This window comes from Anguilla anguilla, chromosome 14 (assembly GCF_013347855.1).
Source record: "Anguilla anguilla isolate fAngAng1 chromosome 14, fAngAng1.pri, whole genome shotgun sequence".
Taxonomy (NCBI): Eukaryota; Metazoa; Chordata; class Actinopteri; order Anguilliformes; family Anguillidae; genus Anguilla; species Anguilla anguilla.
In genome coordinates this window covers 13,429,808-13,456,265 of record NC_049214.1, presented here as the reverse complement: position 1 = coordinate 13,456,265, position 26,458 = coordinate 13,429,808, and the positions used below count along the sequence as shown (strand labels likewise).

Here is a 26,458-nt window from a genome sequence, read left to right as displayed (position 1 = left end):
CCAAATTAGACCATTATTAATCACAAAATTCCATTAAGCTCGCGCGTGCCTGGCCTGCTATTCCATCCTTGCAAATTAGTCTATTAATAACATTTCAGCTGTCCATCTTTGTGAATCCTATATATAAATTAGTACAATTAGGACTATTTTCAAATCTCCCCACTGTGTTGCAATGTCACATTAACGAGTTACTAGCAGAAAAACTAAAAACCGTAAAATTGCTATTGCTTTTACAGAGACGTTGCAAAATAGTTTATCCGGAATAATGCAATACATCGTAACTTCTTATTAGACATACAACAGTTAAGGAACTTACTACATGCTATTTTAAAACTCGTCTTGTTGATGTACTTCCTCGTTCGCGAGATAACCTAAATGCCTATCTATCTATCTATCTATCTATCTATCTATCTATCTATCTATCTATCTATCTATCTGTCTATCTGTCTGTCTGTCTGTCTTTCTACCATATAATAGCGATGGAAATATTAGTGTTTTATCCATCACTTATTTTCTGTGCTACGATGCAGCAACTGTTGTATTTGTCGCATGTTTTTGCATCAGGCAGTTTTTTGGCCGAGTAGCATGTTTGCCTAACGTTTCAGGGGTTAGCCTACCGTAAAGAGCCTGCCCTATACATCCGATACACGGATGTCCAGGCTGCAGAAAAGAGACCGGAGTAGCCTAACAACTCATACAGCAACTCGTGGTTTTCCCTTGGTCCTCTTGCGTCACACTTTCGCAACTTTGCTCCACAGTCTCCGCTGTCCCGGTTGTCTTGATATGTTTCGTCAACACATATAGGGTATAGACACTTAAAACATTATAACTGTACTCTTTGAATGACACGTGTTGATGAATTTGTTGTTTAATGACAGCTCAAGTCCAACCATACATAAACTCGCGCAAGAACTTCCACTCTTCATTCTCTTTTTCTCACTGGCTTATACCCTCCCCCTACACAACTCTCTCTCTTTCTGCCCCCCCCCCCCCCCCATCCCCATCCCCTCTCTCTCTCTCTCTCTCTCTCTCTCTCTCATTCAAATGGTCATACCGCCAGAAACATGGTGGAACAAAAATCAAAACAAAAGTCTTACTTTTGCGCAGACCCCGTAGTAAACGTGGAAATCGTTGTCGTCATTCAAACTTTTTTTCTCCATTTTTTCAGTTGATGAAAAGAGAAGGCTTTGGTATCCTCAATTTGATTATTTTTGTCCGCGCCTTACACCCAAAAGCTGCGAGTGTAGGCTACTGCAGTGCAGATTGAGACATATTGAGATCTCTTTAAAAGGATCATTTCGTGTGGGAGGTTGGACACAAAGTTTGGACTCGTGACTGGAATTCCAGAGAGACCTGCATATTTTAAAGCAACAAAGCGGGGTGGCAACGGCGTTTTGGAAAGCTTGGGGGTGGTGTGTGTGAGTGTGGGTGCGTGTGTGCGTTGGGGGGGTTGTCTTCGAGAAAAGCAGCAAACTGATAGCTGTCAATGTTTGAGGCCTTCCTTGCGTATTTTTACTGGAACTATCTCCATAATATTACGTAAACAAATGAATCATACATTGTCAAATAGCCTAATAGGCCTATGCATTACATTGTAAGCTAGCAAGCTAACAGAGTATGTATTTTTTCAATAGCCTAAAAAGGCCAATGCAGATTCACCTCAAAGCAGCTTATCCAGTCGCTCTGACACAGCTTTCTGTATTGTTGATTTTTTGTCCAGCAATGACAGGTGCCGCTGTCGTGTGTTGTGTAGATATGGTAGTCGACAACTACCATCAGTTACCATCTATTGACTTCTACAATCGTGCTTATCGCAATTTCGTCACGCCTGCTTTGAAGTGTGGCAAGTGGGTTTCCGTGAGAATGAGTGGTGACGCCTATTGCAACCCACGAGAAAATCATTCGAATCACAGTCTTTTAAAGTTATATTACATGTGAAAAGACAAGAACATACATCTATAAAGTACAGTAAGAAATTTGAAAAGATCAGTCATGTTGTCACGTGCCCTGGCAAAGAAAGTCCATTTGAATGATTATATTAACATTGCATGTAAGAAAAATATGCGCATACGTGTCTTCGTATGTGCCATAGAGAAGATGGCCCTATAACTTTGCGAAAAAACGGTGGAGCAACAGACAAAAGGATAGGGACGGGGGGGGGGGGAGTTACGGTGTTTAACTGGATATCTGTGTTAGCTGCCAACCTAAGTCTATGGACAAGGAATGCTAATGAGTGGGGAGCGGGAGTCCCACACACATTCTCTCTCTCTCTCTCTCTCTCTCTCTCTCTCTCTCTCTCTCGTTTGTAGATGCGATGATAACTAGCAGACGCAGATGCAAATCCCACTGCACTTTCTGTTTAACTCCGACTCCCCAAAACACGCATATACACACACAAGCTAATTATGTCTAAGAAATTCACCTAGTTTGTCCTGTGATAAATATATTTCTACATCTACATGTCTACTTATATATGCTTGGCATGATATGACCATACACGGTCAAAAATAAGTGAGATTAACAAATTGAAGATTATCGTTGAGGATGCCAGCATTTCTTGCACACACACACGCGCACGCACACACGCACACACATATGTGTGTTTATACAAAATTACTCAAATTATCATACTGGATGCAATTTTTACTTCCCTTCCCATTTTCTAATTTTCGACGTTTTCAGTCAATTACTTCAAACGGCTTGAAAATGATAAATGCATATCTTGTGAAATACTTAATGTAGCCTATTGAATGCTGGGCTAATTGTCTTTAAAGGCTATATCTGCATTTATTCCTCAGCTCATCATTCTGTTAAAGTTGCAGCTATTGCTTGAATAACAGAACGTCCCGAGAAACTAAAGGCGGAGTAAAGTGGTTTTTAGTTAAATTAGTTTTTTTTTTTTTTTTTTTGTAAAAAGTAGTTCCAGACAACTACTTGTGATTAATGTGACGGGCTTTCAGACATATTAGCACACACGTAAAATCGCACCCAGCTGCTTGTGTAAGCAAACAAATAGTCTCATCGTTTAAGTTCTCGCTTGCGGTTTGATTTATCGAAACACCACAAACCATAAATTGGTAGTTAAAACACTTCAGAGAACAGTCTCAGTTTGGATTGGCCCTCACTCATCAGCATGGAAAATCAACTTTCTTTGACTTTCTGCCTACACCTCCCCACCCCATTGTTTTATACTACTGCTACTGCTCCTTAAGAAAAGGGGCCTACTGTATTTTTTTTATTTTATTTTGACTTTGTATGGCAAGAAATAATTTTGTACTTCGGTATGGTTTTATGGTGATGGGTGTTTAAAGTGGTCACTGTGGTAAAGTTTAAAAACATTACATTTTTAAAACAGAAATGTGTTTTCCCTTTTGGTAATGAAAGACTCTTTCTTTATGTTTTCTGATTTTTCATTTAGCGTTTTATGTCTGTGAAATAAATTATTTTTATTGACCTCAATTTGTAACCAAGACACCTTCCCAACCCATTATTGTATACTACTACTACTACTGCTACTATTGCTGTTACAGCTGCTACTGCTACTACTACTACAGTACTCATAAAACAAATAATAATAATAATAATAATAATTATTATTATTATTATTATTATTAACAATAATAATAATAATTATAATAATGAGAAGAAGAAGAAGAAGAAGAAGAAGAAACCATTGACGTGCCCCGCCGATATGTAGTGAAAAGGTTAGGGAGAAAGAGTTAAAGGAATTTCCAACTGCAAAAACGAATGCGAATAGCTATGGTATTAAGTGAAGTACCTTCCAGGAAAATTTTTAGGATTCAAACTTATATCAAAAGTTTTACCTGCAGCCCTTTTCATATTCAAATTTTAAATGAGGCTACCTTACGTGTCAACAGCTTCCATAACTTATATAATGTCTAATTTACGTTGTAAAAGAACACTCCATAACTACAATCACAACACGATAAGCATAAGACTAATTTTTCCAAATATGTGTTTATGATATTTCCCTTTATATATTAAAAAAAAAAAAAACATGATTTAGAACCATTAGTTGTAGTTATTAAGTTTCTTACATACAAGTTTTTCTGAACTTTTAAAAAACTATTACAGACATTGCATATCTACATGGTGTATACCAATTTTATGGATAGCCGGTCAACGTTCACACAGGTTTCCCGAACATATACTTAATATTGGGAACTGTTGGGTTTTACGAGAGACGCCTCAATTTGTATACAGTCATATGGAAAGATTCTTAGCAAGGTTATTTTGGAAAGAACAATAGCATACCAGTTTGAATGTTTCTCAAAAGGGAGTTCATATGATTCATTCGTCTACTGGATAATATGTTCTAGAGAGACTTGACTGGTCAGATAAGACGGCTATATTGACTGTTCCGTTCAAATTACGTGTGGCTATTAATGGTCATGTACGTATGTATGTCCTATCTACTTATTGAAAACATTTCTCTCTGATATAGTTTCTGTACGACCAGTAACCGTCTCGCTAAGTTCACATATATCTCATCCATGACCTCGCATATCGCTGACTTACTGCAATGGGGGGAAAAAACTTTCCAAAAATAAATGTGCTTACATTAAGTTGAGAAGAGCGCAACATTATTACAAATAGCGCAATACTATTGCAACGTGACTCTCTCTCTCTCTCCCTCTCCCTCTCTCTCTCTCTCTCTCTCTCTCTCTCTCTCTCTCTCTCTCATGGGCGGGGTTGGTTAATGTCTGGGGAATATGAAACAATATATGGATCTATCTCAAGATTTATATTAAAATTTAAATAAATGTATGATTCTGCATGATGGGTTTCTTTGTGCTCCATCCAACAATCTTTATGTGCAATATGTTTAGATACAATGCACATATCCCTGTTAATTACATTATTATTACAATTGTGAAAATATACATTTATAGTATTAAAAAAAAAAAAAATCAACCACCCGTGAAAGAATATGGATGCGCAATGTGGGACAGTGTTGTGTTGTCTGCATATATGAAGATAGATATGAAAGCTGTTTTTTTTTTTTGTTTTTTTTGGAGGAGGTGGGGGGTGTGGTGGCATTGCGTTAAGTACATGTCCCTCTGCCAATTATGTGATTCATCTTCAGCCTCACGTGAAATTACTCGAGCGCGAGACAATGCTGCGATTACAATCCTTCCACCACACAATCCTGCATTTGCGCCTGAAATTTCTACAAAAGCAATAGCTATGGTGTCATGCCATGAGGACATCAGACAAGAATAATAATACCCAAGAAACAATTAAACATTCAAGAACAAATCAAATGTATTTGCAACGATATATTATTAAAAGTGCTTTTCATTCTTTTTTTTTTTTTTTAACTGAACGAATCCCATACATGGTATGCCCAATACAATTATGTTGTGCCCTCTTCCTGAAACGTCCACGCGGTTCGTTTGCTGTTGAGTTCCAGGTCGGTAGCATCAATTGGAAAAAAAGAAAAGAAAAAAGTTCTACCACCAGGTAATATTATCAGAGCCAGTATAATTTTGTTTGGATTTATTTCCTTGTCCTTTAAAAAAGTCTCGTTTCAATTTTATTTCCAGGAAAACAGCCTTGACAATGTATATCGCACTTGGTATAAGAAGCCAAAGATTATATAAAAATTATTAGTATAGAATCACACAAAACCTGGTTTTGAACCAAAAAAAAAAAAAAAAGAAGAAGAAGATACATAAACACAGGACATTTCTTATATTTTGGAAATGTTATTTTCTCACTAAGTCTGGATTTTAATGCACATAAGATGATTTCCTTTTATTTCTTTATTTTTTGTACAAAAAATGAAAATAAAGACTAATATTTTACAAAATGAAGACCAGTGTTCTTGCAGATGAAAGAGGATTTACAGAGGGATTCCTCATTTTCTGTACACTGAGTATTCCACCTCCACAGGAAAAGGAAGAAAAAAAGAGAAAAGATAAAGGGTCTCAAGATGGTCCTGTCTCCCAAGGTGAAAAGATAAGATGTCCGTCCATTTAATACGTTTGGAATCCAGTCCTCTTGGGCTGCCGTAATTTGGTCCTGTTTCTTTTTTTTTTTTATTCATGTATTTATGCATTTTTATTTAACAACACTCATTTCGATCATTGAATGGGCATGTAAGGCCAATTGAAGCTGCTCCCGGACAACAACATATCCCGGATGAGTGTTTCAATTGGAGTTTTACCTACCAAACGGACGAAAAAGAGCTGCTCGATCACCGACGAAGAGACGGTACGAAGGGATGGCAGTCGCAGCAAAAGCTTGCCAAAGCGACTGGGTTGATTCGGGTACTGGCTTCTAACGTATTCCTCGAGAGCACACTGAGACTTCTCCTGTAGACTTTCGATGTGTGCCACATCCGACAGGCCGCACGCGTCTGAACATTCAAAACAAAACACAAAACAGACATAGGTTATCTAGTTTAATATTAGGATCGTTGGCCATCGCTGATATGTAAGATAAACACGTTCATTCGACCTACCGCGCCATTTTTTAACAGAAGATCAATAGGCGCTCTAACCCTCCCTATAATGTGTACATACACGGATCACAACAAAGAACGTGTTGCAAACGAGTGGATGGAATGAGATGCAAAGGCCCTGCAGTGCTCAGCAGTGGGAGAGGTGGGATTCATCTTTCGTCTCATATACAGTACATTCGTGGGAACCAGGCACGATTCAATTAGAATACAGTACAACAACCAACGGATGATGCTGATAAATGCATTCCATATATATATATATATATATAGAGAGAGAGAGAGAGAGAGAGAGAGAGCGAGAGAGAGAGAGAGAGGGGCACCTGTTATATCGTCTGTTTTACGCGAAGACAAATGGTGTCTACGCAATCTTATGCATTAGGGGTGGCTTCAACAGCCATACTTAGAGTACGTCAAAAATCCATGGCAACAGCAAATGTGACCTCAACAGAATCTACTGTCCTTTGATTATTTGGATTTTTAGGCCAGATCTGAAACGGCAACATTCGGTTTTTAATAACAAAAGTCTAGAATCTCACACTGTCATATGAGCCCTCATAAATATGGCTAAACATTCTAATGCTGCTGGATTAATTAAACGGACACCATGCATACTAACCTACTGTGTTTGAACAAGCCGAGAACCAACCTCTTTTACAAAACTTTGACTAGCTGCCATGTGTGCCATTGTGTAGAATTATGTTTGATGTAACACTATCATATATACACACGACAGCACGCAGCTTTATTTGGTCGTTATGATGTGCAGAATATTGGACAATGGTATCAAAGTGGTCCAATATGAAATCCTATATCTTACGTCACCGTGGCCCGATACAATAACCTTAAAGATTTCAGTGTAGTAAGAGGTCCTTTCTTGCTTTTTAATATTCTATCAGCTACCACCCCTGCTAACACAGCATGTTTTCACAATGTTACTGGAATGTTTTGTCAAATGTTATAACATTGCCACGGGATGGCAGAAACATTGTCAAAACGTTTTGAGCTAGCAGGGACAGGCCTACTAGCAAATTGATAATTGCATCTATTTTCAAAACCTCACAATTTTTATATGATTTTTAATATAAGTAATTAAGTTGCAGTTGTGCTGGATAACACGATAACGTTAATAACTCCATGTAAACAGCAGCAGGATATGATTACGCACCTCTGTCACTACTTCACATCAGGCTACACGCAACGCGGAACGTGGCATCTAGCCTCAAAAACCCTTTTTCATTCCGCCACTTACACATTTCCAACTTTTTCCATTTGCCTTGGGTGTCCTCAGGGGGTTTTATTGTATGTGTGTGTGTGTGTGTCCGTATATAATGTTTTCTGCATTGTCTAATTCAATACAACTATTACTGCAACTTAATTGCTAACATAAAAGTTTTAAAAGTGTCATTACAGTGCTTAGATCGTGATTTGTAGCCTACAGCTAACTAACGCTGGCGCTCTATGACCCTCAGGGCATGATTTCTTGTAAGTGTTATATATGCCTTAAAAAAAAAGAATAACTCAGAATATGGGCTAACCAAATCATTAAAAAGGACTAAAAATATGGTTAACACAGTGGGCATGGTTAAGCGCAACAAAATGAATATAACATACGAAGTCTCATTTTGTTAAATAATGGCAATTTATCTATTGTTATATTTCAGACGTTAAACACACATTACTGACAGCTAATTTATTTTAAAATATGATGTATAACACCAACAGCTTTCCGAGGCTGCTAACTGATAAGAAAAATCACTGTAAACGAAGAAAAAGCGGCGTTGCTTAAGTTAGTAGCCTAGGCTACGGTTGTAATTTCTTAAAATCTTACATTTCCCAATTTCAGCGAGGCAACTACGTTTCCGTTTATATATATATATATATATATATATATATATGTGTGTGTGTGTGTGTGTGTGTGTGTGTGTGTGTGTGTGTGTGTGTGTGTGTCCGGGTTTTGAGAGAATGTTTTTTGTTTTTTAAACAGGTTAGATTCAGATTAATGTTTGCACGGCTCCTGCAATTGTTCTGCAGTTTCGCTGTATACATTCCTGTGCTGGAATCAAAAAGTTTATTTGAGGAGGGCAATTCCGCATTTAAATAAATAAATAAATAAATAAATCTCGACTGCAATGATCATCAACAAATAAAACAAAGTTATTTTTCAATTCCGAAATGTGGACTGTTGCAGTGTTGTAATGTATTGCTCAGGTATATTGCACTGCATTAGTTGCTGCTATGTATTTCTGCATTGTATGACATCCTGGTTAGTCAAAAGACACACCTTCACAGAAGTGGGCAATGAAGTTCTACTCTAAAGTCCACAACCTAATAGAAAACGGTAAATGCTGAAATTGTGTTGGACAAATGTTATTCTTATTGGGTGATTCTTATAGGGAATACTATTCTGTCTTCTAATGCTAAATCCGAAACATAAATATAAAACCTGTGCACAAGCATTGGTCTTTACCATGCATAATCTATATTATGTACAAATCAAAGCTTGAGTCATATTAAATGCAGGTAATCTAGAGATACATTTATAAGCAAAATAAATACATAAAAACAAATAAATAATTAATTCTGTATAAGATTTAAACTTTAGCCATTCATTTTGCTTCCAATAAAAACGCTAATATGGTCGATTTTCCACATTAGCCAGTTTACTAACATTCAGCACACAAATACTCAGTATTCGCTCGAAGTAGTAGCCTACATGCAATGTTGACCATGGCCTCATCTTTTGTGAGTAACCTATAAAAATTGTGTTCACAGTGCCCTATTTTGGTTCTAAAAGACAAAAAATCATAGTGTTCGCCCAGATTTCAATAAAACTGAAAGCATCTCTTCCATAAGCCAAACCGAAAACATTCGTATTTTGTACATTGCGGCCAACTTAAGTACGACGCTTGATATCCATGGTCTGATTGAGGCCTAAGGGAGAGTTTGCAGTATGTGCTTCGTCTCCTGCATGTCGAACAGTCCTTCATTTTTACTATTATTATGATTATCATTATTATGATGATATATTATTTAAGATAACTGTTTAAAAACGATCTTTGTCTAAAGTATTTTTTCTGCGTTTAAAAAAGAGAACAATAGCTCAATAGCAAACGCTTACGATACACTCATTAACACACTCATTTTTCATCCCAGCCTCCCCATGTTGCGCATTAAAAAGGCTATTATGGGATACATGTAACATGTGTTCAAAGGACTATCTCAAACATATGCGATCTTAGCGCATGCAACTGTGGCAAATACACTACCATACCAAGTTCTCGAATGAAGGCCAAAAACTATTAAATAAATAGCCCACATTGAGTGACTTTGCTTAATTAATGGCGCTTCTATCGGATAACCCCCCGAAAAAAATGTTGGCCTCCATTCTGAAAAGGCTTGCTTAGCTTTATACAAATTGTAATCGTGCCAAATGTTGGCTCCATGCAAACACTGTACTTTAGAGTAGCATTTAATAAGGGGGACTCGTTGTCTTGCATTCGATGACAGTGAATTATCTGTCTCTCCTGAACAAGACCTTTTGAATGGCCGTCTTCTACTACTACTCACCTGATGTGAAGAGCACTATCGCTTTGATGCAACTGTACTCTGCAGAATCTACGTGGAGGGCTTTGAGTTTCTCAACCTGCTCCTGGAAGATACGAATGTGATCCATGAAAGCCACGACCCGGTCCGCGGACATCGGAGAGGCGTGGAGGCCGGCCGCGGCCAGTAGCGGGGCCACGTGCAAGGGCATGGAACACTGAGCGGCATTCAGCACGAACAGCTCGCTCCAGGTGAGCCGGAGAAGAGACACCTGGTCCGTGATTTGAAGATCGGGGAAGAAAGGGATGTTCCTGGCCCATTCCACGGCGCTGAAGAGCAAGCGAGCGGCCAGTTCACAGATGTTTTCGATGCCCATTATATTGTTGGGCTGCATGCACTGACTGCCGTATCGAGAGGTCGGGTAAGGTTCGGCCCGGAGCAGTAACGATATGTATCCGGAGAGATAGCAGTGGCCGTTCAGGGGGTCCCCGTTCGTCAGCGCATATTGGCCTGGGTTAGGTTGTGTTGGAGGCATTCTTCCTCGCTGAACCGCTGACAAAAAGAAAGAGAAGAAGAGGAAATGCGCATCCTGAGCTCATACACATTACCTTAAAACAACATTTCATTATACAATATTGTGGCCAAACAGCGAGGTTTTTTATTTTATTTTGAGTAACCTCAAATAAATATACGAATGAATAAATAAATAAATAAATAAAATCTTCACATTTGTCACACTTCAAACGCCCAATTAGATTTTCTTCAATTTTGGACCAGTATCAGTGCAACACATGCCTTTTTCACTTTTACTTGTTCACGCTCTATCGCACACACACACTCAAACACACACACACACACACACACACACACACACTTTAAAACTATATTATATATGTGTGTAGTATTTGAACGTAGTCAGCAACATTTACGGCATAAGCGGGCTACAAAGACTAAAACTGTTAAGACCAGTGTAAAGTGAATATACATTTATGTACCCCCTAAACACACAATTAGTTAACCGTCTGGATTCAAAACCAACCGCGCTTATACAGCACAGTGGCTGTCATGTTGTTTCGGCTCCACTTTTCACTACTCCTGCAAGCCCACGGCACATTGACACTTTTAACATACGAAATACAGTATATTACACTCAAAAATGTATAGCCACTAGTATTATGCCACAGCTGAACAATGGGCAACACCGTAACATTAAATGTTTTGCTATTTTTTAAAATATTTATCCACATATTCCGTGAAAACAGGGAAGCCATAATGCATACACATTTGCCGTATTTATACATTTCAATTAAATCCTCTGAGATATAATTTATGGCACATAATTGTACAATTTTACTATGTGCGTCGTGACGCTATTATTTATGAATTTAAAATGCTGACTTATTTCTGACTTATTTTCCGATACCTTTGAAATAATTCATATAATCCGCATTTTGGAAAATATAGAATTGGCTATGCTCGAATACATAAGCGATTACAGCTAATGTGTGTACGAGAGCTGATTATAAACATTGCCTGACCGCAGCTGAAAGAAAACATCTAAGACTATTCTAAGATGTAACTATCGTTTACTTCTCATTTGATTAAAAGATAGATGTATAGATGAGATATTTGCCATTTATAAATTCTTGTAGGCCTATACATTTTTTGTAATTAAATTTCTGTATCACACATCTCAGTGTATCCTAAATGGAAACATTGGAAACATGCAGAGCCATACGATGGGTTGTATTTAAATTTTGGATACATATAAATATGCTTTGTTTAAAACGAGACGAAGTCTGGGAATTAATTGCCTAGTATTGTTACTTGAATACTAAGCAATTAATTGCGAAGCATACGGCATCTCCCATACACACCCTACACCGACATATACAAGCACACACGCACACAAACGCGCTTTCATAAATTAAACATAACACGATGGTAATCTTTGTGTACCAAAGAAACAATGGATATATTTATCTCTCTCTCTATATATATACATGTATATATATATATATATATTTGTTTTTATATTCACCTTCCCGCCGCATTCCCACTTTTAAACACTTCTTAAGTCGACAATATTGGCATTGATTGCGATGGTGCTGGTCGATTGGACAGTTCCTGTTGGCACGACACGAATACGTTAAGTTCCTCCGGACACTCCTCTTGAAGAAACTTTTGCATCCCTCGCAGGTGAACTGACCATAGTGCTTGCCGCTAGATTTGTCTCCGCAAACCACACATTCAATATGTTGACCTTGCCCTGAATTTTGGCTATGTCCCTTATCACCAGCGGTCCCGGGTGTTGATGGAGGTCCAGGCTGACTGGGGGTCTGCGGGGTGTGTGGTGTTGCCGACGCCGCCTGCTGTTGCTCCCTTGCCGGCTGAGTTGCTGGGTTAGGGCCGCTAAGAGTTCCTCCGGCCACGTCTTCCTGCGCATCTCGCCACACGCTAACTACCATTGCCATATCTCGGGCCCAAAAAGTGCAAAAATTCAAGCTGATTGCTGTTTTTTAGAAAGTGAAAAAGAAGTCTCAGATATACGGTCGAGAAAAGTCAAATCCGAGCAGGCAATCACGTAGGACAAAGTAGAGCAGGCGACAGCCAATACATTCAAAACACAAGCACAGAGGCACCCGATCAGGATACGCACGTATCGGGAGGCCAGTTCCAATGTAAATCGCAGTCAGCCATTCAGGAAACCAGAATTAGGATAAATGAAAATAAATAGCACACAAATTACTAAAATTTGGTTAAAATAACCAGGCATGAAGCAGATGCGATGCGCAGAGGAGTAGAAAAATAATACGGAAAAAATGCGCGGTCCGAAGTATGGCGAAATAAATCCCCTTTACTTCCTTGCTCCTTACTCCCGTCTCCACTGGCAGAAGAGCGAAAACACCGAAGAGCGGAATTTCATATCTGTATATTTTGAATAAAACTGAGCGGAACCAACAAAAAATGACGTACCCCTGTAGTCTCCCCACCAGGAACGGAGCGCAAGAAAGACAAAAACCCACACTATGTGCGAGGGGGGAGACTAAAAATGAATACGTTTTAACGAGAAGACCAGCAGAGCAATGTTTCCGAAACGAGGATCTGCGCGAATGTCTGTATACAGTGAACTTTGACACTACTATTGAAACTGACACGTTTCTATGGAGATCGCTGCGCCTTATATGGTGCTCGTGTCAAGGAGCCAAGAGAAGGGCTGCTGGCAACTGATAATCAAAGGCGACTGACTGGTCAGAGCCCTGCATTGGGGGGAGAAAATGGGAGGCTAAGGTTAGCCAAGCCTCCTTCCGTCTATTGGTTAGAGTCCTCGGTCCTTGCTACCTACGACAAGAGGGTGGGGGTGTGGGGGGTTCTGACAAGCACAATTTACACAGAGCTCGCCCTACGCTGCTGTTTACTTTGAAAGCTGATTAGTATGGGTCGGCTATTGTTACAAAAGGAGAAGAAACCCTGGATGGAATGGCTGAAAGAGATGGGGGCAAAAAAGAAACGCTCTGCGTATGTGAAATTTACGGACGCGAGTGGCGAAATAGCTCCAGCTGAATCCTCCGAAGTTTCAGACGGTTTGTACGGTGCTGTTGCTTTTAACCACGAATGGACGCTAATGATATATACAGCTCCCAGCCACCGACGGCTATGTGAATATACTTTTTATATATTTATTTACTTATTTTTCCTCTGCATGGACGTTTATTTGTGAGCGCAGGCGTCATTGGTACATTATGTTACAGAGAAAAGTAGTCTACTCAATATAGGCTATATGTGTAGGCTATGGTGGAAAAAAGACTGCGCTCATCAGACTTAAAAATATACGGATCGGGCTGCCATCTAGCGTACAGTGAACATTTTATGTGCCAAAGCAACTATAAATCATCAAGATTAAGTATTGTTCTAAAAAACTAACCTCATTATTCATTGCTCTAAATATTTTACATGGGTTTATATAGTTACGTAGACACCAATGATAATATGCTTTGCGCATTATCAGAACGTGTTATTATTAGTATTATTTTTAATTGAAGGCCATCACAGATGTGAACGCAGCGATGCGTGTCATAATTTCTATCAAACTTAGTAATGAGTGATTTGTTTATGGTTTGTAGTTTTTTGTTGTAATTTATACAATTTTTTTTAAAATTCGCGTCGCTTCAATGCTAGTGTTGGTGCGCGAGTGTGTGTGTGTGCGTGCGTGTATGAGGGGGGGGGGGGGGGGGGGGGGGGTGACAGCTAGCCCATTGCACAGTGGACTATCATTTCCTCTCCACAACTTTACAAAAAAAAAAAAAAAATCGGTCGTGTCTTCGGTGTGATGAAAAGGTGAAGCGAATAAGATTAATTCAGACAAAGGGAAACCTCTGTAAGTGAACCATCAAGATTTTATTCTTTACAGCCTGGCAAGGGGGGAAGAGATATAATGTAGGCCTATGTGTACTGGGGGAGGGTGTTGGCTGCAAGGGTGGCGAACGACAGCAAAGAGGATACCAACACGAGAACCGCGAGCTACGGGGGAAAGGACATTGGAACATTAAAAGGAGCACTTTCCAGCGACGACAATATGCTCCCGAAACACTGAAATACAATTTCCACAGGCAAGTACACGATCTCTTTATTACATATTCGGCCATATAGCCTACACATATTCATGAAGGCAGACAACATTTATGTACAGCAGACGTTCTGAGCCAAATAGGCAAGTAACTATTTATCCGAATCCATGTAAGTAAAACCTCACATTGTGTTATTACTTGTATTTCGAAATTCCAGTGTTCCTATGTTAAAGATGACTTTTTGCCCATTTGTAGCAGCATTAGCATACCTGGTCCTCTTCTATGTTACATACTTCTCGTCAGATTTGTTGCTTGATGACTTGGTCAAAAGATCAATTGTCTGTTTTCCAGCCAGTGTCAACAGGTAAGGAAAGTTATACGAGCGACTTAAACGGAATAGGGCTAGTTAAACAAAAGAACACCGCTTCAAAGAATTTAAACTGGTAGCTACCATAAGCAAAGGAAACAGATCATATAGCCTACTGTCAATTCAGAGTATAATATAACACTGCACAAGACAAGCCCAAATTGATAACTCAACCTGGGACTATGGGACCTAGGTGGTAGGTAAAACAACAACATCCATGCAGTGTTTACAATGAAGAGTACGGGCGTAGATATGCACTGAAAAGACAAATGTCAAGGCACGTATCCAAATGACAGTTCAGTTATGCAAACTTTTTTTCGGTGAAGCTTAGGCTACTCGTCACTTCGTCAACTTTATTCCAAACTGAGAAAGACGAATAGAACAAAAATCCATTAAACCAATTCAAATAAGGCCTATTAACGACACTTGTGACCTGGCATCATACTTCATGATTTAGGTAAGTCTGTCTCATTAATGATGTACTTTCCTTGCAGCATATCAGAGCATAACAAGTAGTGTAGGGTATATTTCGCGGCAGTGGGATTTATAGGTTGCGTGCTCTTGTGTGTGCCCGCGCATATACGATAGCCGACATATCATAAACAGTGAAAACAACGTTTTATACAAAAAAGTGAGTTTTACACGCCGTTATAGGCGCACGGAACGCACAGTTGGTCTGCTGGGTAGAGTCCGTTTCTCGAAGAAGCTTGTTCTAATCCAAACGGTAGCCTAACGGTATGGCAGGCTATATTAAGTCCGTACCCTGAAAGCTTCATCTTCACATCTGAGAGGGAAATGGATGCGACAAATTCAGCCTCATTCGCTGGTACACAATCTTGAGTAATTATCTAATGTGTGATATGTGCAATACATATGATGTATGTATTGCACATATCACAATATGTCTGTATGCAATACATATGTATATATTTTGCTATATATGCTATTAATTATCCTATTAATAGGATATAGGCCTATGCTATATGTCCTATTATTGCTTCGTTTAGGTCTATATGTAACCTACTGCTAATTTAGCGAGTTGTCACACAGTGGATTTTAACATAGCTAATCTTTTAACTTAAAAACCAGCACAGTAGTTCTAATTGCTTTTCACGATGTTTAAAGGCCTCTTATCGAGAAGCCATCTGTAAAAAAAAAAACATACATAGGCTATTTCATAGCCGTTCTGAGGTTTAATATTACACAGGCAGACTAACTTTTTTCAACAATGCCCGTATCTTTACACTGTTTTGAACTGTCACAAGCTTGTAAACCCCTTGGGGTTAGTTAATTCGTTGGCAGGAAAAAGTCGTATCAATACATTTTTCATTGTGTCTTCTGCTTGTGCAGTACATAGGTAGTGATGCTGTTTGGCATTCCAATCCACATTATATCTCAGAGTTAGCAAGGGCTAGAATAACAGACGTTGACAATTAAAAACGCGTTTTATTTCAAATAATGTAAGGATTAAAAATAAAAAAGAAAGAAAGCCTATTAAGTCTCCGATATGACTTATTTCACACTCACTACTGCTGCAGTTGATACTAGGCTATTTTACTACAGAAAATGTATATGCTATATTGTATCAAACCAACAAAAAACATGCAGAAGTTAGTATAACGCGAATATAAATCCGAATACAATTCTAAGCATGTTCAAGGTCTTCTTCCTGGCCGTATATAGTGATAAGCTTAACAGCAATGGAATTGCGCGCTGACCCACGTTTGTGGGAACCGTAATGAACACATTTCTGTGAATGTCGTTAGCATTCTTTATGTAATTTGAATTAAAACAGTATTTTGAAGACTAAACTAGTAGGCCAATCGCGTTAATGAAAATCTTATTATACTTTTTTCTTGATACACCCCATCACACCTCAAAAATAAGCACAGCTGTTGTGTTTTTATAGCAGAGGAATCTTGCTCAGGGGCTCTACAAGCGTTAAGTGAAGACGAGGGTGATTTGGTCCTCGGGATATACGAGGCCCAGACTGGAGTTTAAAGAACACGAAGGTTGCTTGAAAAAATGTAAAAAAAAGTTGACAAAGTGCAAGTGATGTACTAGAGACAGAGTTAAGTGTCTGTCCGTCTGTCTGTCTCACTGTCTGTGTGCGTGTATGTGTGCATCGGAGTGTGTGTGTGTGTGTGTGTGTGTGTGTTTTTCTGTGTATGGTTGGAAACACTGAATCTGATTCTAAATGTTGATGCAGATACGACCATAAGCTCCGTATTAAACTTAAACATTTCCCTTAAGACGGGATGCATATATATAGGATACCCACTAATTTGCTGTAGAGTCTGCCTAAATGTTTTGCAGTTGTACGCAGAAACTTTATTAGTTCTGAATTTGGATAAACAATCAAACCTAGATTGCTGCTGTCCTCTAGTGCTAATGAATTCTTAATGAACTTGTGGTTGAACTGAGGAATTGTGAAGATACATCATTGCAGAAAAAAACGTCTTCAGATGGGTGATAGACCTAGTCCTAATTAGTTTGTAAGGAATCCGAAACCAATGTCATAAATCAATTAGCACGTGCGGTTCATCGTAGATACCCGACTCGGAAACGACATAGCAGCAGACGAAAGGTGCACGCTGAATATAATTGACTTAAAAAAGAAAACTTTTCTTTATAGCCACATTATAAGGACTTATGAATCGTTCCAAAATTGGATAACAAAAAGAAGTATTTACAAATTAAATAAAGAGCTAAGCAAAAGTTAGTATTCAGCATTTAGTCACCACCACCTGAGACCCCATCCCCCCCTCCCCCGCCCGTTGTTTGCGTATAGTACTACGATAATCAGGCTTGCAATAAGAAATAGCATTTAAATAGGACACTATAACCCACAGAGTGCTTTTAACAGAAGTACACACGTTATTTGGATAACGGAGTTAAAACCACTTTTCGGCACCATATTATTGTAGACCGTTATGACAAATAGAATGAGACCTAAAGCGGCTACTGAGAAAGCTTTCTCTACTGTGGAAATGACTCGAATACTCATGAAAATTAATTATCATTTATTAATAATATAACAATACTTAAATTAGTAGTATTAGTAGTAGTAATAATAATAATAATTGTAATAATAATAATAAACAATATCATTTTATTTACCAAGTAGTTTGGGTGGTATACAAAGCTAAAAGTTTTAAATGGTATGTATTCCTATTATTATCTTAAATTATTCTGTTTAGTAAAATGAATAATTGAAATTATGCCACATATTTCATTGTAAAATGTGAAATATGATTAATCATTTTTCAAAAAATATGAATGCCGGACGTTTAAAGGTTTTCAATGTCATGCATAACTTTCTTCGACTTAATAAGTAATACATCTATTTTAATAGATCAGAATAAACTTTATGCGGATTTTAAACACGTACGATGTTCTTTATTTCTTCAAGTTTTCGTTTCTCTATTTTCTACAATATACGCACTCACACAGTAATAGGCCTTCTTAGATAAAAGGCAACTTCAAATATAATCCAGTATCAAGGAATACAAGAATGATGCTCATCGTGTTTTAAGATTTTGGACGTCGATTTTAAAGGATTTTCAAAGGGATATTTTACGGTAGCATTTGTCTGGTAAATTATAAAAGCAGCCTGTTAGACCGACAAGCGCATTGGAACCAAGTTTTGTTAGGCTGCATATAATGTATTTGTGCAATCCTTGCATAGGTAATTATTTCTGTAAAAGACGCGGGTATAGTGTAATGCTTTTGAAGGCTTTCTCGGATATACAAAGCACACATAATTTTCATTCATATATTCCAGAGTAGCCTTTTATCCTATTGTTCTTGTTAATTAATAAATTAACCCAACTTTGACTCAACTTAACTGAGTTGTTTTTTTTCTTCTTCTGTGGCATATGTCTGCAGGAAACGAAAATGTTTTTTCTGACAGAGGAAAAGTGAAACCAAGGTGAGACTAGAAATGGGCTGGCCTGTTGAAGATAGAGGGACGTAACATTTAGAGTTATGATTAACAAAAGAAAAAGTCATAGAAAGAGGGAAGATCCACTTAGAAAGAATAAGAGTTGCCGTGGGTCATGCGGTTTGATGATTGCGCCCGTGCACCATGTACTGCAGTATGTCACTCATCGCAAGTTGTGCATAGTGTGTCAGCTGGACGTTGGAATAATCATCTCTTCCATCAAAACACTGCTCTCTCTCTCTCTCTCTCTCTCTCTTTCTCTCACACACACACACACACACACACACACATGCATACACACACACGCACACACGCACACACACACACACACACACACACACAATAAAACCTCTCGAGGACACCCAAGGAAAATGGAAAAAGTTGGAAATGTGTAGGTGGCCGAATTAAAAAGGGTTTTTGAGGTTAGATGCCACGCTCTGTCCGCGTTGGGTGTAGTCTGGTGTGAAGTAGTGACAGAGCTGCAAAATCATCTTCTGCTGCTGTTTACATGGAATTCACCATGCTGGCACTTTGATTCAAGGCAATAGAACAGGCAGGGGCAGCTCAATGTTCTTTAAAACATCCACCCAGGTGCTCAGACTAGTGAAGATCTCTTTAATATGCAGCATTACTCCTATTCTAGGTGGCAGTGTCTTCTATGACATCGGGCTTGTTAGCTGAATGGTGAGGGCCTGCCTCTTGCGTTGGGAACTGTTGTGGTTTTCCAGTATTTGTCATTTCTTTCTTACATGTTTTAAAATAATAATAGGAATATTAAAATGTTATAGAATTTTGTTTTCTCTTTGAGGCATTTGCTTTCATTGAATTACATATTTAGTTTGTGAGTAGATCATTTGTAATTTGTGTTGTACAGTGTTTGTTTTCAAATGTTAATTGCGGACCTATGCAGACGCAGTTCTGCGTGTGCATTGTAATGAGCTGTGTAATGAATTTCCTCGTGGAGGCCAATAAATGTAAATGTGAAATCTAATTTGAGCAGTCCATCTTTGCTTGATTAAATACATAACTACAGGTTATGACACTGTGGCCTCATTTAAACCCCCAGGTCTATTATTTGCGGATACAAAACTCTCTCGCTCTGCGTATCGACATGAACATAATTCTGTCTAACGGGATATGTGCCGGGGCCTGGAGCAGCCTTGCTGTGAGGCTGGACGTACATTCCCGTGCCTGTACCTCCCTCCTCCTCCTCCTCCTCCTCCTCCCATACTGAGAGAGACAGAATGTACAGTTAGTTCCTGAAAAGGCACTTTTTCCCTGGGGGTTACGGAGAGTGTTTTTGGCTTCCAGAACATCAGGTCAGGGAAGTGCCAGTGTCACTCAGCAGACTTTTGGTCTCATTTCAATTAAACCTTCTAAGGGAGGGGAGATTATGCTCAAGGAGGGCACTGGATTCCTCCGTGTCATTTCGGGTGATTCTCCATTCTTGGGGGTGGGGGTCCTCCTGGATGAGAAACAGACCGCAGTGCATGCACAGGATGGCGAACAGTCTCGAAGAAGAAACAGCCACACACCACTTCTTGCTTGCCTCTGTAGCCCCTGCCCCACCCCACCCCCACCCCCCCCCCCCACGCCAGAATGTGTGTGGGAATCATGCGGAAATCATCAGCCCCCCCCCCCCCCCCTTTTTTTTTAAGAGCTCTCCGGCTGGACTTTGAGTGACATCTCCCATTACGGATAACAAGGCGGGCCGCACCGGCGCTTACGCTGTCCCGCGGTTTAGCATTACTTATTTACGGCTTCCCGCCGAACGATGCCGCTCGTCCAGGCTTCCGCCAACACGCGCCGTCGCCGGCGGTGAGGCCGCGCACACAAAGGCTGACGCAGACGGGGCTTAATGTTGCGGGGAACCTGACGCAGCACTCCGTGTGGGCGTGTTCTCCTCCACAGCCCCTTCCTTCGCAGGACATGGAGAGGATACACGCTTGGATAAATAAACATTTTATCTGCTGGCCTTTGCTGGTTAGTTTTGGGGAGACTGCTCTGACAGTCATATTTTGGTGTCATTTTTCCCTATACAGAATGACAAGAGCAATAAACAGTTTTTTTCCCCATTAGGTGTAAATGCCATAAATATCTCACTGTATTCGCATTATTCACATTGCCAGGATTCTAGTACCCAGTGAGGGCACTCAGCTTGCACTGTTTGTTCCATCCTGCCAGATCGCACTCTGAGAAAAAACATGATGAAATAAACTTTACCATATGAGTCTGGAACTTTCATTTTGTCTCATGGTGTTGTGCATTGATGTGACACAGTGCGTGACACGGGGAAAGCATGGACCAATGCTTAAGATATAGAATAACCCCCCCCCCCCCCCCCCCCCCCCCCCCCCCCCCCCCCCCCGCCCCCATCATGTGTTTCATGTTCAATCATTTGTATCTCCGAAGATGTTAGCAGCTTCCCATTATGTTGGTACTGTTACACGCTATGTGATCATACTCTATTATGACATCATCAACCCATTGTCTCCCAGCATCATCATTCCTCATTGACAGAATAATGCAGTATAATAGGAAAATACGTAAATACATACGACTGATTGTAATGAACCACATCTGAGTTTGTAATGTTTACTCTGTGAAACTTATTGTCCTAACCAAAATTACACCAAATCTCTCTCTCTCTCTCTCTCTCTCTCTCTCTCTCTCTCAGACACACACACATGCACACATGTAGACATGCACACTACTGTTGATGAGTGATATCACAGGTGAGATGACACTTGGGACAGTGCTCTTTATTTCAAGTTCGTCTGAGCAATCAGCTGCAACATATCAATTCCAAATCCTCAGAGGCCTCACTGCTGCACCAGTGCTATTGTCTGCTCTACCCCCTCCCCCTCCTCCTCTCTTTATCTCTCTCTCTCTCCCCTCTTTCTCTGTCTCTCTGTCCTTCCCTCTCACATGAACTCTCTGTCTCTCTCTCTCCCCCCTCTTTCTCTCTGTCTCTCTCTGCCCTTCCCTCTCACACACACTCCTCTCTGTCTCTCTACCTACCTACCAACCTACCTGCCCTCTCTCTCTCTCTCTCTCTCTCTCTCTCTCTCTCTCTCTCTCTCTGCATCTCTCCCTCTCAGCTCGCTGATTCTGTGTGTAAAAGTAGCTCTGAATGATGGATTGTTGGGTCATTGCAGCTGGGCGCAGGATTAATTTGTTTCATTGATTTCTCTTTAGGCGGAGTGCCAGCACTCGCTGTTGGCCCCCCTCCCCCCCCCCCCCCCCATCCCCTCGCCACCCCCACCTTTGCGGGAGACTTCCAGGCGTAATAGGCCATAATAGCCTAAGACAAATCAACCTCTTCTTGTAAAAACAGCGACGGATAGCCCCGCCCGCCGCGGGGTCCGGGGAAGCCGCCCGGCCCCATTCTCGCAGAGCCGTAATGGCGCCGATGCGGAAAGCGCTCGCGGCCCGGCGCAAACAGAGCCATACGTCCGCGGCCACTTTCGCCACTTTGTCCCGACTGTGAATGGATCCTTAATGGCTGACCGCCCGGCCGTTTGTGCCGCTCCGTCGGCGCTGCGATTGCAGCCCCTGCCCGTTCTGTTTCAGCCGCTTTCACTTTGCCGACTGCTGAGCGCGGCACACCGTGCGGGCTGCAGCGGTGAAACCGGTGGCTGCAGATCTGCCTGCCGCTCGATGCTCTGCGCAACGAATACTCAAATGTCCATCCTGCCTTATTGCATGCTGGGAAATAGGAACATTTACTTTGTGTAATTACCCACGAACAGCATTATTTAAGAAGTCCTATGTGAGGCATATTATTGGAGCGTTTTCTAAAAAGTATTAATAGAGAGAGTGCATCCTTTAACAAAGGTAAGAAAGGCCCTAAGGATTACTTTCACATTGTGCGGAGGAATGGGGGTCGGGGAGGGGGTTTGGGGGGGTGGGGGGGGGGGGGTTAGTGGCTGGCGGTCATTCATTTAGAACGCTGCATGACGTCTCCATGGAAACTGACAGGAATCCATGAAGGTGCGCTAAGGGGCCCAAGCAGTAGGGGACAGTGAAGGAAGGAGCCCCTGTTTCTCTGCTGTGACTCAAACTACACCACAGCAACAAGCAGCTCGACCTACAATATCCCTGTATGCAGACAGTGTTATGACCATCAATGGAGGGCAATGCAATAAACATGTTTTGCCTACAAAATCAAGTGACATATTTTGATTGCGTGTCTAGGAAACGCTCATTAACGGGAGGACAATTTGGCTGCGGTTTACAGCTAAAAACAACAGAGCAATACTGTAATATAAATGCAGAACAGCTGCAGTGTTGACTTTGAATTACATGGACTTCCCCCCGAGTCTGTAGATCATTACACACAGGCAAACAGCGAAGTAACAATTACTTTGGAATGAACTAGTAGCAAGTTAAATGCAGACGCACGTGTTCTTTTGTAGGTCATATGTAATGACTTTGCATTTACGGTTTGTTACACAGTAGATGACGTAGGCCGATTTAGGAAACCTTAAGTATCCTCAACCTGTTCAGTTCCACAGCGATGTTACACGGTCCAAATTGACTGTTGAGTAATTACATGTTGATTTGTCTAAAATAAAATGTGAGCCATTTAATTTCATAAATGTGAGCCCTTTTTCCACTATCTTTTCATCTATATTTTGTTTTGCACTCATTCAAGTGGTTGCTTAGCCACTAGCATAAAAAAACCATCTGTACAAAAATTCCATGTCAGACATTCTCTGACCAGCAGAACGTAGAACACTACGGAATGTCAATAAGGAAAGTGCAACTATACAACTATCAGCATCAGTGGCATCATTCACTACACTCACCTTAATTACGCATTGGGAACAAGGGTGAATTTGATTTCATGGCATGTGAGACCAGGGCTCTATCTTCAAGGAGGACGCCTGTCTCTCCTGGGCAAGTCTTCCTTCAGCAAGCCCTTGCCTTGAACGTAGCCCGAAAAGGCTAATATTTACAGAAGATTAAGTGATCACGCTGTGATACGGTTCACACTTTCAATCTTCTGTGAAGTGAGTACGGCACTTACAACACAGCTTCCCTCAGATCTCCTTTATTTCCTAAGTATCTCCCGAAAGGTCATCAGTCTGGTAATTGCTCAGCTGTGCTTGGGTTTATCTTAATTACTGGTTCTGTGGTAACTGGTAATTCCCACGATATAGAGGCTCATGGCACTGAAATGCTCATTGCAGCCCTTGGCACAGACATTGCTTGTAACATATGGCAAAAAGTTTCTGGGTACTTATATGCTACTACATGTTACACATCCAAGGTCTGATTAAGCAGCTATTAAAATATTTAATACTACTGTTTATTAACAAATAATTTGACTCTATTGCTGTTTTATCTTAACTTTGAGTTCAGCGGTCATTGAAATGAATTATAAACAGGTTGGTAATAACAAATAAAATACAGCAAAACTTTCGCTTATATTTGACCATATAAATTATATATAGAAATTATTAATTCTTCTTAATTCCTTCAAAATGGAAGTGCTAATACACTGCTTTTCCTCATTAACACAGAACAAATGCATTTAAGTGAAAGAACAACAACGGACTCAACAGAACTAAGTCAGCAGAACACTTCAGCATTTATTGCCTCCGAACAAGAACTAAACTTGCTCATTCACTGCTGATTCAGCTGCATCAAGTGAGGAGGATGAGTAAGTCAGCCAGCCAACAGATAAATTTCCATTAGAATGGCTCTGGGAAATTTAGGTGGGATTACTACAAATCATCACTTCTACCTTTTACTAAACACTCAAAAAAGGATATCCAAATGGCCTTTCATTTTAAATGGGATGATATGACTCTGACATTGTCATTAGTAAGTTAATATTTTACACACAAGATATTTAGTGCAGCTAGGGAGTGGGGTCAGGTTTGTATGATTTGAAACATTCTGTATGCCTCATTGTAAATTTAGACCACCTATTTAGTATTTGTCCAGAACTCTCTACTGAGAAAAAAATGCTAAGAGTCTAGAATTTTTTGTGTTCAGCCTACTTTCATTTCCATGCAGCGATCAAATAAAATTGGGGGTCCATAAGCTTTTGATTTATTTATAATTTATGCACACTGTTTTTGGGGCTGCTTCTTCGAGTCTTCGAGTCTTAGACAAAAAAAATAAATAAACAAAAATCACTAAATAACCAATTGATCCTTTCTGTGTTATGTGCAGATTATGTCAAAGGTCATGGACATATTTTCAGGGTCTATCAATAACTCTGACATGCAGACTAATGCAGCTCAGATCTGCACGGTGACACTTCTAAGAAAACAGCTGCTGCCAACCGAGGACCAAAGGCCAACAGGTGATTGGGCATATTTGGTTCCCATCCCTGTGGCTCCCTGCAAAGGTTATTTAATTCTCGCTTTGGTAATCACAAAGGTGCATTTTAGACAAGTCAAAGAATGAGAGTAAAGTATAAGGTCTTTAAGAGGTGGACTACAAGCCCTGGACTACAAGACCCAGATATAAAAGATTCAGTTCTGCTCTTCAGGTATAAAACCGGCCCTCTCTGTGGACTTGATACGTATGTGCAGGGTTCGAAGCTGGCTAATTCAATCTCCCACTCGGTCAGTTGCTTATGAAGGATATGTTGATAATTACATCATCTCTCATGTGACAACAGGGCATATGTGTTCTGCTTAAAGGGCCAGCTGCCCTAATGGCCATGAAATATGAATGGCCAAGGTCACTGGGGTCTTTGCGTACACTTAGCATCAGCCACCAAGGTCAAATGCAAAGGTCAAAGTGGAATGGCTTCTTCTGCGGAGCACGGTGGAGCAATCCACATTCACACATCCCACTGGCAGTGATTTATGACAGCAGATAAGGGTACAGATGGGAAGAAAATGCTCTCTTTTTCTAATCCTGTCAGCCTCCGTAAATTCAACAGAGCTCGTATCAATCACCGTGTCACGCTGGATTGCTACTGTATGCCTTCAGCATAGATTAAAGGGCTTTGTCTCTGTCTCCCCGCTTGCTAGACACAACTTCTATTGTCTCTCCTTATTTCCCTAGGATGGCTATTTCCCATGCCGATATGCTGCTTCTCAGCTGAGTGACCTCAATGCCAACTATCAAAACAAAAGTGAAAAAAAAAACCCAACCCTACAAAATGTAGTAGAAAATGTACATGGTATACATAAGGGTTAGAAAACAGAAACAGAAAAAAAAAAACCAGAAAAGAAAGGCATCTTTGCGCGAAGAAAAGCAAAAACCAATACAAAATAAACTGTTCATGAGCAAAAACTTTAAGTGAAAATTTAGATTACTGTTTCCCCCTGGTGCAATTTCACAAATTCTTAAGTTATGTTTCCCTGCATGGTGGTGCAAAATCATGGTGGCGGTGGCAGGCATTTTAAATTTCGCAAGTTGGACTTTAGAATAACTTCCTGGCTTGCTGGACACAATGGATCAGTAGCATCCAAGTTAGTCTGCAAAGCATTAACTGAAGAAACAGAGAGAGGTCTGACTCAGCAGCAGATTTACAGAAGGTAAAGTAAGCCTGCATCCGCTGTTTTTATTTATTTATTTTT

General features: G+C 40.2%; 1 protein-coding gene across 2 annotated transcripts; it reads right to left on the bottom strand.

The window, feature by feature from the left end:
• Positions 1 to 5,027: 5,027 nt before the first annotated feature.
• Positions 5,028 to 13,299, bottom strand: nr2f1b (nuclear receptor subfamily 2, group F, member 1b). 2 transcript variants are annotated; one of them, XM_035391946.1, is made up of 3 exons: positions 12,072 to 13,299; positions 10,055 to 10,579; positions 5,028 to 6,382 (listed from the first exon to the last, which is right to left on the bottom strand). In XM_035391946.1, the coding sequence occupies exons 1-3, from the start codon at positions 12,502 to 12,504 to the stop codon at positions 6,108 to 6,110; spliced, it is 1,233 nt and encodes a 410-aa protein (XP_035247837.1). In that variant the 5' UTR covers positions 12,505 to 13,299; the 3' UTR covers positions 5,028 to 6,107. The 2 variants fall into 2 exon arrangements, with proteins under 2 accessions (XP_035247837.1, XP_035247836.1); XM_035391945.1 differs by having other exon boundaries at positions 10,055 to 10,582; positions 12,072 to 13,294.
• Between the last annotated feature and the right edge of the window lie 13,159 nt (positions 13,300 to 26,458).